The sequence below is a fragment of the Apostichopus japonicus genome, chromosome 15, assembly GCF_037975245.1.
Source record: "Apostichopus japonicus isolate 1M-3 chromosome 15, ASM3797524v1, whole genome shotgun sequence".
NCBI lineage: Eukaryota > Metazoa > Echinodermata > Holothuroidea > Aspidochirotida > Stichopodidae > Apostichopus > Apostichopus japonicus.
This window is the reverse complement of record NC_092575.1, coordinates 23,852,431-23,866,297: the sequence shown is the minus strand read 5'-3', so window position 1 is coordinate 23,866,297 and position 13,867 is coordinate 23,852,431. Positions and strand designations below refer to the sequence as shown.

Here is a 13,867-nt window from a genome sequence, read left to right as displayed (position 1 = left end):
CATTTTCGGCCAAAATTTTCTTGTACGCTTCCTGCCAACCTATGGTGGCGCTACGCTTAGATAATTTGCCTACAGGCTTCGCCCCTCCCTTGGCAATTTCCTCGCTACGCGCCTGTTCGAATTTGTAACGCAAACAGCAGATATCACATGATATCAGTGAGCATGAAAATGGCGTTCCAGGATGAAAAGCCTCAAAACTGTCCGACTTGCCTGAAAAATAACCAAAAATTTTCGCGCGCGAAGCGCGCGTTCAACGTGTTCATGTCAATATCATATAAGCAAGCATCGGTTATTACATCGCATGCCATCATGTACCGTGCGGTCCGTTAAAATTGCGCAGTATACCGCGGTATGCTAATGTAAACAACGACATGTCTCATGTAGATGTATAAAAAGCATGGAGGTCCAATTATGTCAAAACTCTCTTTTACATTAGTAATGGCGAATTAGGGCCTGCACCCCCGCCGCGCAGTGGCGGAACGTCCATATGGTCAGTGCCCCCCCCCCCCCCCCCGACGGACTCAAATGGACTGCTGGCGCCTTTTTCAGCTCTTTACCACTTTTTAATTATTCTAGATTATTGACTTTTTTATTGCGCTCTCATCTACTTATTGACATTTGTCACATTTTGTTGGTGTAATTTGGCGATGACACCTTATTCTTCGTTTATCTGCAAATTAGCCAGGCCCGGAAAGGGTCATTTCCTGCGATCTAGGGAGTATCTTTACTCAAAAATTTTCTGTACGCTACGCGCCAACCAGTGGTGGCGCTCCGCTTAGATAGTGTCGAAAGCGCCCCTTCAGACCATTCTCGCCACTACTGACCAATACCCCTAGCTCCGCCACTGCCGCCGCGCCTCCTACGTTTATTTGTGTAGTGTTCGGTTGAAGGAAATATCTGCTATTTTTTCATTTCCTTCAACCAAGTTTTATAATTGCCGTTATAACAGGTTTTAATATTTTTACACATTTGTAAATTACCTGTGGCTGAATTTTCGAAAATTTCTGACCAACATTCTACATCACACTCCCCTCTACTCGTGCAAGTTTGACCGGTCTGTTAGGGGTTGAAGGAAGTTTTTTCTATATTGGTTGTCCATAGATGAAATTTTGTACAACATTATGGGTATGTTTTGAAGTGAGTTTATTCACGAGAAATGTGAATTTTCAAATTCTGAACAAATATGGGGCTTAAAACCTTGAAAAGTGGGGCTGACGGGTATTGTGGGCCGCGACGTAGAATCACCTACAAAAGCAAAGACCCACAGGAGATGCGATCAGGTCGAACATGATGTGTGCCGGGTTGACAATCTTCAAAAAGGTTATGGATGGAAAAAAAAAACTATTAGGAAATACTTGGTTCTCAGGCAAAAAGTGTAGATCTGGTTTTCATTTCAAGCCCGAGAAGTGCCGTTTCCGGTGATCTGGGGGGTTTCAAAACAAGAAATTTTCTTGTACGCTGCGCACCAACCGATGGTGGCGCTCCGCTTAGATGTAATTCGCGCCCCCCGGGTTTGAAAATCCTGGATACGCGCCTGTGTAGTGTCATGTCCCGCTTCAGAGCACTCGTATTGTGAGTACGAGTAATATGAATATCATGTTTCTATCAGATCAAGGTTAGGAACTGTTTGTACCAGTGCTTTGAAGCATGATATTGGAGTACAGTTGAGGGAGGTATTAGCATTAGGAAATTGTCCCAACTGGCTGAATGTTCTGTAACACTTCTGTGCTAGGTGGAACAGTGCATATGTGCTTCGTGTTAGGAATTTATATGAAATAAGCTGTTACTTCTATTCTTTAGTTACTTCTTTAATTGTATTTTGATTGTTATATTGTAAATATTTGTGCCAGGTTCAACACAGCTTGTTACCAATCAATCGCTCAGAGTGCCTCCAGTCATCAAATTTTTCATTTAATTGTTAACATTAATTAGTTCATTCATTCATTGAGAGAAGAGTTTAGTTCTGGGTTTATGAGTGTATATTGGAGGGATATGATTGAGATAACCATTGTAACTGCATGGCTGGCTCATGGTGTTGCTTTAACAGTTATGCTACTTCCTAGTTCTATAGCAAGGTTAAAGAGTCAGTAATTGTCAATTATATGTTCATATGTGGCTATGCATTCAAAATGAGGTGTTCAGTGTTAGGTAGATCTCCACAGTGTTAAGGAAGTGGGTACCTTTAAGGTTAGGTTAGCAATATTGTAGACCTTACATTGTTGCACTCTAATCATAATTTCTGTATATATTGAGTTAGATATATGTTGGTATTTTTTTCTGGGCAGTGCAGTGGAAAGTTAGTACTGTACAATGTGGATCTTTGTTTTTCTTAATCAATACAATAGAGTTAGTGCATGCCAGCATTAAAGCAGCATAGTGAAACAAAATGTTCTGTAACACTTTTGTCAGTTTTGTGCTAGGATAAGCAGTGAATATAAGCTTTGTGCCAGGAATTTAAATGAAATAAGCTGTTACTTCTACTCTTTAATTACTTCTTAAATTGTATTTTGTTTGTTCTTTTTATTTCTTGATTGTTGCTGTAAATATTTGTGTCAGGATTTCAACACAGCTTGTTACTTTTGACATAGCTGCAGGCTGGTGTCTGGTTGTGTTGTGGTGTTAATAGCTAGTACAACTGTTGGTTATTATCATAACTTCTTTACAGTAGATTCCTGATGGTTCAGATGGTTTGTAGACGTAGAGTATCATCATAATACACCTATATTAATTTTGTGTTCATCTGTGTATTCATCATAACTTGACATTCACATTAAAGGGGTATGATCAAGTTGGGTATATGTTCTTGTATTCTTCACTTGTGACTGTTAGGATGTGATTGAAGCAGTTCTGATCTGCTGCATTATTTGTTATTATTTTATCATGTTTCCTATTAGTCCATTGGGTACATATTTGCTGTGGACCGTCAGATCAGTTCAAAGGAAATTCAAGAGTTACAATGGTGGGGTTCTCATGCACTATGGTTGCTACTTCTTAACTATTTAATTAGAGAGTGTTGGTGGACAATAGTTAACCGGGTTATACTGCAAGGAAGCATGTTTTATTCATGTTTCATTACATCTTGTTAATTGCTGCTCCATTAATGCTCTATTACTGCTCCATTACAGCTCATTGTATCCTTTTGTATGCTGCATGTTCATCTAGGTTCGTGCATGCTGTCAATTTGTGGAATAGATTGCAGTTAAACAACTTGGACGGATTTCCTCTTTCATTTGCGTGGATTGTCCCCCAAGATCCCCTTCAGGCCCCCAAATAGTACTTTACAATGATACAATATTAGCTCAAATGATTTTATTCTTTGTTTGGGCAAGAGTTTGAATGTTTTGTGATTCACAACATATTCAACTTGTTAAGCTCTCTGATATAAACTTACCTTTAGCTTGTTGGTAGACAGTCAATACTGCCACCAATTTACTCAGTCCTTTGTCAGAGCATGCTGTCATTAAATGGCTGATGTCATAAACAGAGACCTTCCCTGCCTTTCTGAGATGGTGGACAAGAGAAGAAAAGGGCGCATCACTCTTAATAATGTCCTCTGACTCCTCAGCTGGAACCTTTAGGTAGTCAAGAAGCTTCTGACAGTCATCTTTCTCAATCAATGACTCTGAGTGCATCAGGAGGCTATCAAATGTAAAGAAGTCACCCTATAAAAACAGACAACAAAAACAAAATCATATAAATATACTGGTGACTATAAAAAAAAAATAGATTTACAATTTTGAGGCATTGAGACAGCAACACATTCCAAGGGAGGGATATCTTTAAATATTATGGTGTTGATTGTGTGACTGTGTTTTACCTGAATTCCTCTAACAACAATCTTTTATATACATTTCAGAATAAATTAAAGTATTAAAAGCTAACAATTGGTTGTATTGATTTTTAAGACTGTACAGGTACATGTTTCTATACATGACGCTGTGTCAGGCAGATTGTTGTACAGTAGATTTATTCTTGGCCCCACCAACTTAAAATTATAGTTGATGGGTTAAACATTATTCTCCAAATTTAGCCAATAAACACTACATTGTGACCCATGTTTGTGTGGGAACTAGTTGAAGTGTCTTCTATTCTGGGCAATGTAGGTGGTCAATAACATTAAAACAACATTAATAACCCTCTCCCTAATCCCCTTCTTACCACTCACGTTTTCCTTAATTGTGTTGTTTTCATGAATTTACTATGTCAATCATTGATGCAGTATTTTACTAACAGAAGATTCACTTATATAATCCTACAATCTTGCAATAGAGATTTACTGAATGAGTACACACAACTAACTTAGAAGTGCACTATAGACTGGAAAGTATGGTTAAATGCTTGTAAGTTGCACAGCTAGACTACATGTGCTGCAGCTTATTGCCTGAATAATCAAGGTCCATTTGCACTGTCAAAACTTTTTAAGATTGGTGTATGTACTAAAATGTATGTGCAGCTACTGCTCTATGAGCTCTACACAGCTTCATGACAAAAAATGAATGTAAAACATTTAATTATTGAAAACATGAGCACTTATCAACTGATGATCATGCTATTTTAACCAAGGTTCCTGGGTTACTTAAGCCTGTCAGACATAATTTACTAGTATATAGGTGTGGCCTGATGACATGTACAAATATACCTTTAACAGCTAGGAAGACCATTGTTCTTACACTGGTTGACATGTGGTAATGCTTTCTCATGCATACAGTAGGTAGCATTAATCATGTGAAATCCATTTTCATAGCAATTACATCCATTACACAGTGTGCTTGGTGACAGCTAATGAATGGGGATCTTTTTAATGCATATCATTAAACAAATAAAGCAGGATATTGTGTATCGTCACTTATACAATGTGATGTCTATAATAGTTACTGGCGCAAATTGACACTGCAGTATATATATATTTCTTATGAGTGTAGACTTAGTACAGCTAAATTATACCTACTTACTGTACCTACTGTACTTAACATTGTCAGTAATTAATCCAAATATGTTACTTTTAAGGACTACTGACTACATACACTGTACATTCTTTGTAATGGAAATCATAGGCCATTAGTGAAATGAACCACTTGAAGAGAACTGACAAAAATACAGTCAACTGACTCAATGCAACCCCTATTAAAGTAAGCCTGTACTTAGCTACAACTTTCTCTCCTCAGAAGTAATGAAAATGATTTCAATGGCTTTGTGAATTTTGCAGTCTTAACTCTGTCGACAATGTGAAAATATGACAAAATATGGCTAAGGTCACATTTTCCCCTTCTTTTTCTGCTTTTTTTACTAATGTGCACCTAAATAAAGCACCCTACATCCCAAAAATAGAGGGAAGCTTGTGTCGGGCCATTTTATCAAGACTTAAATACTGTCATCAAATAAAGGTATCATCACTGCAGTATTTGCTATACATGTGCACTAGTGTAAAACTAATCAAGATGGCAGCAGTATGGCCTATTTGTAAAATATTGCCCTTAATCTTTCTTGAAATATACCTCATTTCAACATCTTAACAATAATTTGCATTGATTTTTGTCAAATTTGTTCTTTTAGAAGACTTTGACAGCCAAAGATAATAATAAAGACTACATGGTCTGACTGTATGTCAGGCAACATTCATTTTCCATCACTTTTCATAGAATTTTTTACTTTTAGTTTTTCTTTATAGAAATAATTTCACCAAAATATAGAACTTATTTCAATATTGAGAATATCTTGCATTCACTAACACCATATTTGTAACAATTAGCAGCTTGAGAGCTCAGAAAATAAGACAAAATATATTCCAAATTTTGTCTGTTTTTTCTATAGTGCAAGTAGTATCCAATGGCCTAAATTTTACATAAAATTTTGCACTTACTTTTCCACCATTTTGATCTCCCTCTTAACAAACAAGCAATAGTTGTGCTCTTCATAAAATTCTGCATTCACTAATACCAAATTTGTCAAAATTAGGAGCTTGTAAGCTCAGGAAATAAGAAGAAATATTTTCAAAATCTTGACTGTTGCTTTAATATTGCACAGTGCAACTAGGATTCAATGGCCTAAATTTTTCATAAAATTTTGCACTTACTTTTCCACCATTTTGATCTCCCTCTTAACAAACAAGCAATAGTTGTGCTCTTCATAAAATTCCGCATTCACTAATACCAAATTTGTCAAAATTAGCAGCTTGTAAGCTCAGAAAATAAGAAGAAATATTTTCCATATTTTGTGTGTTACTCTAATATTGCAACAGGCAACAAGCATCCAATGGCCTAAATTTAAAAAAAAAAATTGCACTTACTTTTCCACCATTTTGATCTTCATCTTAACAAACAAGTGATAGTTGTGTTCTTAATAAAATTCCGCATTCACTAGTAACAATTTTGTCAAAATTAGCAGCTTGTAAGCTCAGAAAATAAGAAGAAATATTTTCCATATTTTGTGTGTTACTCTAATATTGCAACAGGCAACAAGCATCCAATGGCCTAAATTTAAAAAAAAATTGCACTTACTTTTCCACCATTTTGATCTTCATCTTAACAAACAAGTGATAGTTGTGTTCTTAATAAAATTCCGCATTCACTAGTAACAATTTTGTCAAAATTAGCAGCTTGTAAGCTCAGAAAATAAGAAGAAATATTTTCCATATTTTGTGTGTTACTCTAATATTGCAACAGGCAACAAGCATCCAATGGCCTAAATTTAAAAAAAAAATTGCACTTACTTTTCCACCATTTTGATCTTCATCTTAACAAACAAGTGATAGTTGTGTTCTTAATAAAATTCCGCATTCACTAGTAACAATTTTGTTTATTTTTGAAGCAAGGAAGATTGAGAAAATAAGGAAAACCAATTTTACAGTGACAGTACAAAACACTTCCATGACAACCTTACCAGAATCAGCAAATCCCAAAGAAAAATGTGCCCTTATTTTTCATTAAATTTTGCAAACTAGATCTCAAAACATCTAAGAGTGTCTTCTCGTCACTTGTTCGCATAGAATGATACCCAATTTGTTGAGCTTCAATCAAAGGATTACTTTAATAAAAGTGATAACTATTCCTAATTTTGACCATAGGCCTATATATCATTTATCAGTACTTACTGTGTGATATTCATAGACTTCTCCAGTTGTCTGGGTAACCAAAAACAATCTGTTTATGTTATTATTGATCCTGATTCTCTTGGAATTATCAGGAACTTTAAAAGAAGCCAAGATATGACCCCCAGAGATAGAAGAATGACCCCCAGAGATGGAAGAATGACCCCCAGATAGAGAGTAAACAACAACTTGTCTACTCCCACCACCAGCCCATAATATAAATATAAATCCTTTCTCTTCACTGGCTGTTATACTCAGTGCATCTCTGTACTGTGTGTGTGTATATTCCTGTTCTACTTCTCCCTCACTATTATACATTAAAGCTCTCCCATACAGGCCTGTACAGATAAACAGTTTATTATTACTAACTGTTATATCATAGGGCCATTCTAATTCTACTAATCCTGTTAAGGTGATTGTCTTCTCTATTCTCAATTCTCTCGCATCTAAGACAATCACCTCATTGGATGGTAAACCGACATAGACTAACCCATCTCTGGTTGTCATACACCAGGCTTCACCGTTAAACGTCCCTTGATTGACCAGACCGCCATTACTACTACTATCGTGCAATGATATCGTATCCTTACAACACGTTAAAAACAGACGATCATCCAGTAAACAAACAAACCGCCATTCTAAACCAATCTCGGTAAATTCCTGAGAAAAATAGGGCTCTGACGTCAATAATAACGGTTTTTCCTGAGAATCAGGATTAATGTTAAACATAAACAGATCGATAAAAGTGTTATTTTTCCCGAGGTTACATCCAGCAACTGCCAAACGGCCAGTATCGAGCACGTCCATGCACAACGCCTGGTAGCCATCTTGTACAGTGAATCTTGGTATCGTTGTATGTACGCTGTGTGTGTGTGGAAGGCAAAAAGTGAAAAATAAGGTCAGGGTTGGGAGCTTGTATCCGTGGTTACGAAGAATTTAGAGTGATTTTTGATCGTCCGAATGTTGATGAACAGCGCTCAGACTTCGACATCGCTAGGCCTTATGAGGGTTACTGAATCTTAAAAATCTATTGATAATTACAATGGAATTATAAAGTAGTGAACCACAATGGCAATTGCCCAGAGCAATTAACCGACATAGTAATCTTCGAAATGAGACGTTCAGGGCCTAATATTAATAATTAGGATACTATGGCCTATAGTACCATAACTTACAATAGTTTCATCAGCGTGAAGGAAGTGCATGGCGCCACAAGTATGTTTATTTGGCAAGCGGAGTAAAAAGAGCTAGAAATTGCAACAATTGACCGAACCAAATATTCATATAAAGTATCCTATTAAAATCGAAATAAAACTCAGAACGAAGAAAAACAATGCGAAGTAATTACTGTGTGTACCGATATGAAAATATTCCTTTCACAATATAACAACACCGACTAGCCTATATGCCTTACTGTTAAAAGCCGGCAGTTTCAGTCAAATTGATGAAATTGCATAGGTTTTAGTTAGTTTGCTTGAATATGATTTATTTATCTTCAATATTCATCGTTATATCATATGAATGTACTGATGTAATTTGCTAATGCAAATAGTGCTGCGTGTTGACAACATGCAGTACATTCTAATCAATTTGCATTAAGCGCCAAAAAATGTGAGACACCTACAAGTTGTAAATGGTGGAGCTATTCAAGAAAGGTAACTTTATCCAGGGCTCCGCTAATGAATAAATGATGGCGCTATTAAGCAAAGTCAACTTGGTGTAAAGTTTTCATAGGTTAACTTCAGACAGAAGTTTAGTTTTGAGTTCTAAGACATATTATGGTCTCCATAGCTACAGAGTTTCAAAAATATTTACCCTCAGAATATGCTAAAACTCTGGAATGCTCACTTAAGGGTCCAGAGATCACTGACGTCGGCTCCTCAGTGCAATCCTAAATCTTAATGTTAATCCACTGTTTTAAACTTCTAATAACTCTAACACCAAAACATGTTCTTTTATCTCTATAAAATTTGTATTATATCCAGGGGCGATTGACCCGATGCCGTGCATCCGAGGGGACACGTTCCTCCTGTTTTGTAACAAAAACGTTAAGAATTGCCCCGTTTCATAGATTAGAAGTGCACATTTTGGACAACTACCTTACTCTGTCATTTTGTGTAATTTAAAAAATGTCCTTTTGTTGAGACATTTAAGGAAAGTGTATTCAGGAAGTGCCATTTTGATGATAAATTAAAGTAATCAATCGAAAGGTGCTGTTTCGTATTCATATTAAAATAATGGAATTTGTGGCACATAATGCAGAGAGGATCCATTTTATCCGCGACTTGAGATGGCTTCGTTCTTTACCTCCTCAATGCAACGACACCGTGATGTCCTGTCGCCCCCCCCCCCCCCCCCCCTCGACACTAATCCATTTCCCCCATTTCAGGAGTTATTCATTGCTTGTATATTTTTAGAAGAATGTAAAGTAAACAAATAATCAATACTTTTCTTATACTGTCATGTTTAATTGCCAAGAATATACATATTTGGATCTTTTATAAAAGAAATAATAATACTTACGTGGTGGCCATTTTGACATGTACTTAATTAGTTTTACGAGAATTATATTAATGCAGCGGGAGTCCTGATCTGCGGATAAAATTAGAAACATTCTTAAGAAACAAATATGACTTTCCAATAAAATCATCTTATCGAGGATCATCTCAATAAATACAGAGATAAACAGAACCGAAAGAAGATTTCTTTTTGGGTTAATGCTGTGGCCTCATTTCATGTTTAACAAGCACACTTGAAGAAATATGATGGATGAATTTATGTTTCTGGTCATCCCCGATGCTAAAATCACACTGTGTACGATCAATCGGGAATGTACGTTACAGTTATATATAATTTATGCTGGATTGCGAAAAAGACGACGAAGTCGTGATAAAACAGTCGAAATTTCGAGAAAATGATAAATTCACATATACGATGGTCAAAAGTGGAGATTTTCTTCAAAGAAATTTAATTTTTTATTCAATATGTCCCGTACAGGCCTGTTGTTAAATTTAGCTATATTTCACTACACTGCAGTGCTGTTAAATAGAAATTCATTTTTTTTAACATACAATGACATACGTCTATGGTAGACAGGTGTAGGTGAGGAACAGCTAATATTCTTCGAAAGGTCTTGAATATATGTTCTTGATATAATTCGATCCGTTTTTTATGCTGAGTCACTGGCAGGTCAACGAAGCGTGCAGTGATAACACAAATTTCAAACAGAGGGCTCTTTTATATAATTGAAAAAATTAAACGAAATGCTGTGACTTTGATCGGAGGATGAAACAAATTTTCAACTGAATATTATATACTAAACGCTCAAGCGTGGAGCACAAAAGAGGTAGTGGATGGATAACTGCTATAGTAAGAGAGAACAGCAGACTTGATCTGAGCTGGCATCTACAGTAGCAAATGAATAACATAAAAAATTACGCCCACTAACCCTTGACCTCTTAGATCTATATAAACCATATCACGTGATTTTTAAGTCAATATTGAACTTAAAGCAGTTCGGTGAGATTTTCCTTTTTGTTATACTGAACCGATTTGAGTGCTATCTTGAATTTTATGACGTACTTAATTAAAAACATCGAACTTCAAAAAGGGGGGAGAGGAGGGGAGGGAGAGGAGGGGAGGGAGAGGAGGGGAGGGAGAGGAGGGGAGGGAGAGGAGGGGAGGGAGAGGAGGGGAGGGAGAGGAGGGGAGGGAGAGGAGGGGAGGGAGAGGAGGGGAGGGAGAGGAGGGGAGGGAGAGAAGGGGAGGGGGAGGAGGGGAGGGAGAGGAGGGGAGGGAGAGGAGGGGAGGGAGAAGAGGGGAGGGAGAGGAGGGGAGGGAGAGGATGGGAGGGAGAAGAGGGGAGGGAGAAGAGGGGAGGGGGAAGAGGGGAGGGAGAGGAGGGTAGGGAGAGGAGGGGAGGGAGGGGAGGGGAGGGAGAAGAGGGGAGGGGGAAGAGGGGAGGGAGAGGAGGGTAGGGAGAGGAGGGGAGGGAGAGGAGGGGAGGGAGAGAAGGGGAGGGAGAGAAGGGGAGGGAGAGGAGGGGAGGGAGAAGAGGGGAGGGAGAGGAGGGGAGGGAGAGGAGGGGAGGGAGAGGAGGGGAGGGAGAGGAGGGTAGGGAGAAGAGGGTAGGGGGAGAGGGGAGGGAGAGGAGGGAGAGGAGGGTAGGGGGAGAATGGAGGGAGAGGAGGGAGGGAGAGGAGGGGAGGGATGTGATGGGTTGGAGTAACATCAATACAGTTGATCTGTCTGTAAAGTCTACAGATCATCGAGATATTCACATAGCCTGAGATATTTCCCTCCCTCTTCCTCAATCTGTCTTCCATTGAGCAAGTGGCCCACTATTATTTGTCGTCTAAGAAGTCCAACATAAGTCAGTAAAACACGAATGATGTTAATGCGTCTTTCATATATAGTTACGGCCGACTTGTGTGGTCAATGGTCCTACAGGCGCGTAGCCAAGGGGGGGGGGTCGAAGGGGCAGACCCCCCTTGAGCATATTTTTTTGTATGTTTTTATGATATCGGTAGTACTTTCAAATGATAAAATGCTAAGATGCAACTTACAAGGCCTGGGAAGTGCCATTTCCAGCGATCTGAGAGGCATTTTCAGCCCAAATTTTCTTGTACGTTTCGCGCCATAAGGTAGCGCTACGCTTAGATAGTTTGCAATGCCGTACCTACGGCTCTAATAGTTTGCCTACAGTTTAAGATGAACTTGCTACACTGCTGTTATCATAGCATATATTTACATTCAAAGATAGGCCGAAATAATTGACGAAAGTTATGTTAGCTAACTACAGTTTTAGTTCAGTTTGCTGGAAAGAAGCTAGAGGTTTTAGTTGTCAGACATTTGGATTTGAGAGGGAGGGGCGGATAGAACAAAATGAGAGCAATATTTGATGAGCGTATGCTGAGTGTAGCTCAAGCTGGTGCCAGGGGCGACAGTGTGAGCGGTGGATTGGGACGAGGGGCACGGGGCACATAGCCATGCGGGCGTATGGTCCCTCTAATGGGGGTCCAATGATGTAAGTCCCCTGACGCGCTGCAGATTTCATCGTTTTCTTAGAAAAGTATGCACAAAGCATTAAGATGATCATGATTGTGGGCTAAATGATGAAGAACCATCAGGTATTTCACATTTAGATCCAGAAACATTCGATAGGCATCAATACTGTATGTTAGGTATGCATGTTAGGTATGGATCCCAATTTTGCCCGCGTGTGATATTCGATGTAACCTATACACTAAAAAACCGGCGGGTAGAATACCCCATAGCACATATATATCATTCCCTTGAATGGATCCTTTCTACTGTAAAGAATATAATTACAAGGATCCGTGTTTATAAGTTGTTTAATGTACTTAAAGTTGTTCAATTTACTGTATACCTACAGATTTTTCGACTTACCTTCCGGTACAAGATGGCGCTTGCTACAGTTCCTGATACTTCGTTGTCGGTTGTACTTCCTTGTCTGGTTGTAATGATACAGTACCTTTGTAGGCTTCCAATGCGCTCATTAAACTTTACACTTTCGTTTTCAATCGTGTGATAGACCTATCTGTAGCCTTTGAACTCATATTAATATTATCGCACGTCACAAAAACTTGAAAGAACGTTCCAGAGTACTCATAGTATAGATAGGCATCAATATGTTAGGTATGCGTTGCCTATGATATTCTATGTTTACTATACACTAATGAAACCAGAAGTGGGACTACCGTATAACACATAATGTACAAACACACGTAATAGAGTATACATAGTGACAAAATATGAATAGATATACTGATGGAACTTTAGCTCTCTTCCATGTTTACATGTTTACTATACAGTATAGAAAACAATTGTCAAAACAGGGTGTTGTCACAAGCCTGGTTTTCTTAGGGTGGGTTTACCAGATTTGCTGATTTAATTGGTGTAAGCTGCGTGCAGGGGATTGGTTATTTTGCTGCTTTGTGTTTGTTCTCTGGAGGTGTTGTTACCATGGGCGTAGATAGCTTTTCTAAGGTGGGGACAGGGCGGATGCACATGGAATATAGAAAGACGTCATACTACAAAACATTCGTCACTTTTATCAATATCTGAATTTCCGGAATATGTTAATAACGTTATAGGGACACGTTAGCTCTTATTGTTAGAGTTTCAACATACTGAGCTTCAAATGGTCAAATCAGTTCGATTCATTCTAGTGATTGCCAAATTGAAAGGCTCTCGATATTGCCACTACCAAATATTCCGACTAACCTCTTTCTTCTAACAATTTTCGTGATGGTTATCTTTTTCATTAGAAGCCTGAAAAGTGTGATAATGGGGATATTTCGTGTTACATCCCTTGCAGCTCAAAAAGTGGTGGAGACAACGGGTTCTACGCCCATATACGTTATCAGTTTTTAGTGCCTTTGTTGCTGTGATTTTATTTCATGAAGAAGAAGTAAAGGTATTTATTTGTAAAATATTTTGCGAAATCCTCATATTAGTTCTTGTGAAAACGCTGATTATTATATTTAGCTTTATATTGTGACTCATTCATTGATATTGACAACACTGACAAAAACTCCCTCGATTTTACAGGCTGCAAAGAAATTAATAAATCTGGACATAACTAAAATTTTAATTATTCAGAACCCTCTTACATTGCCTTCTTAATTAGTTTGTATCAAAAAAGCAATTTAAAAAATAGAAATTAATCGCAAACTTGTCTGCTCTGCTGGCAGGTAAATTTGTATAATAGAAATTTGGTTGACTGTAGTTGTCAAGATTCAATGTAATATTTGGATA

At 38.0% G+C, this 13,867-nt stretch overlaps 1 protein-coding gene across 2 annotated transcripts in view; it reads right to left on the bottom strand.

Moving 5' to 3' along the window:
- Window positions 1-13,867, bottom strand: part of LOC139980966 (uncharacterized) — a 98,568-nt gene that overhangs the window by 18,999 nt on the left and 65,702 nt on the right. Inside the window, exons 1-4 of one of the 2 annotated variants that reach the window (XM_071993047.1) lie at window positions 12,497-12,858; window positions 9,611-9,679; window positions 7,091-7,949; window positions 3,392-3,662 (exon numbers count right to left, since the gene is read on the bottom strand). In XM_071993047.1, the coding sequence (XP_071849148.1) occupies window positions 3,392-3,662; window positions 7,091-7,949; window positions 9,611-9,621 (1,141 nt within the window). In that variant the 5' untranslated portion in view covers window positions 9,622-9,679; window positions 12,497-12,858. Of the gene's footprint in view, window positions 1-3,391; window positions 3,663-7,090; window positions 7,950-9,610; window positions 9,680-12,496; window positions 12,859-13,867 lie in introns of those variants that run through there. The other variant, XM_071993048.1, reaches the window with a different exon arrangement.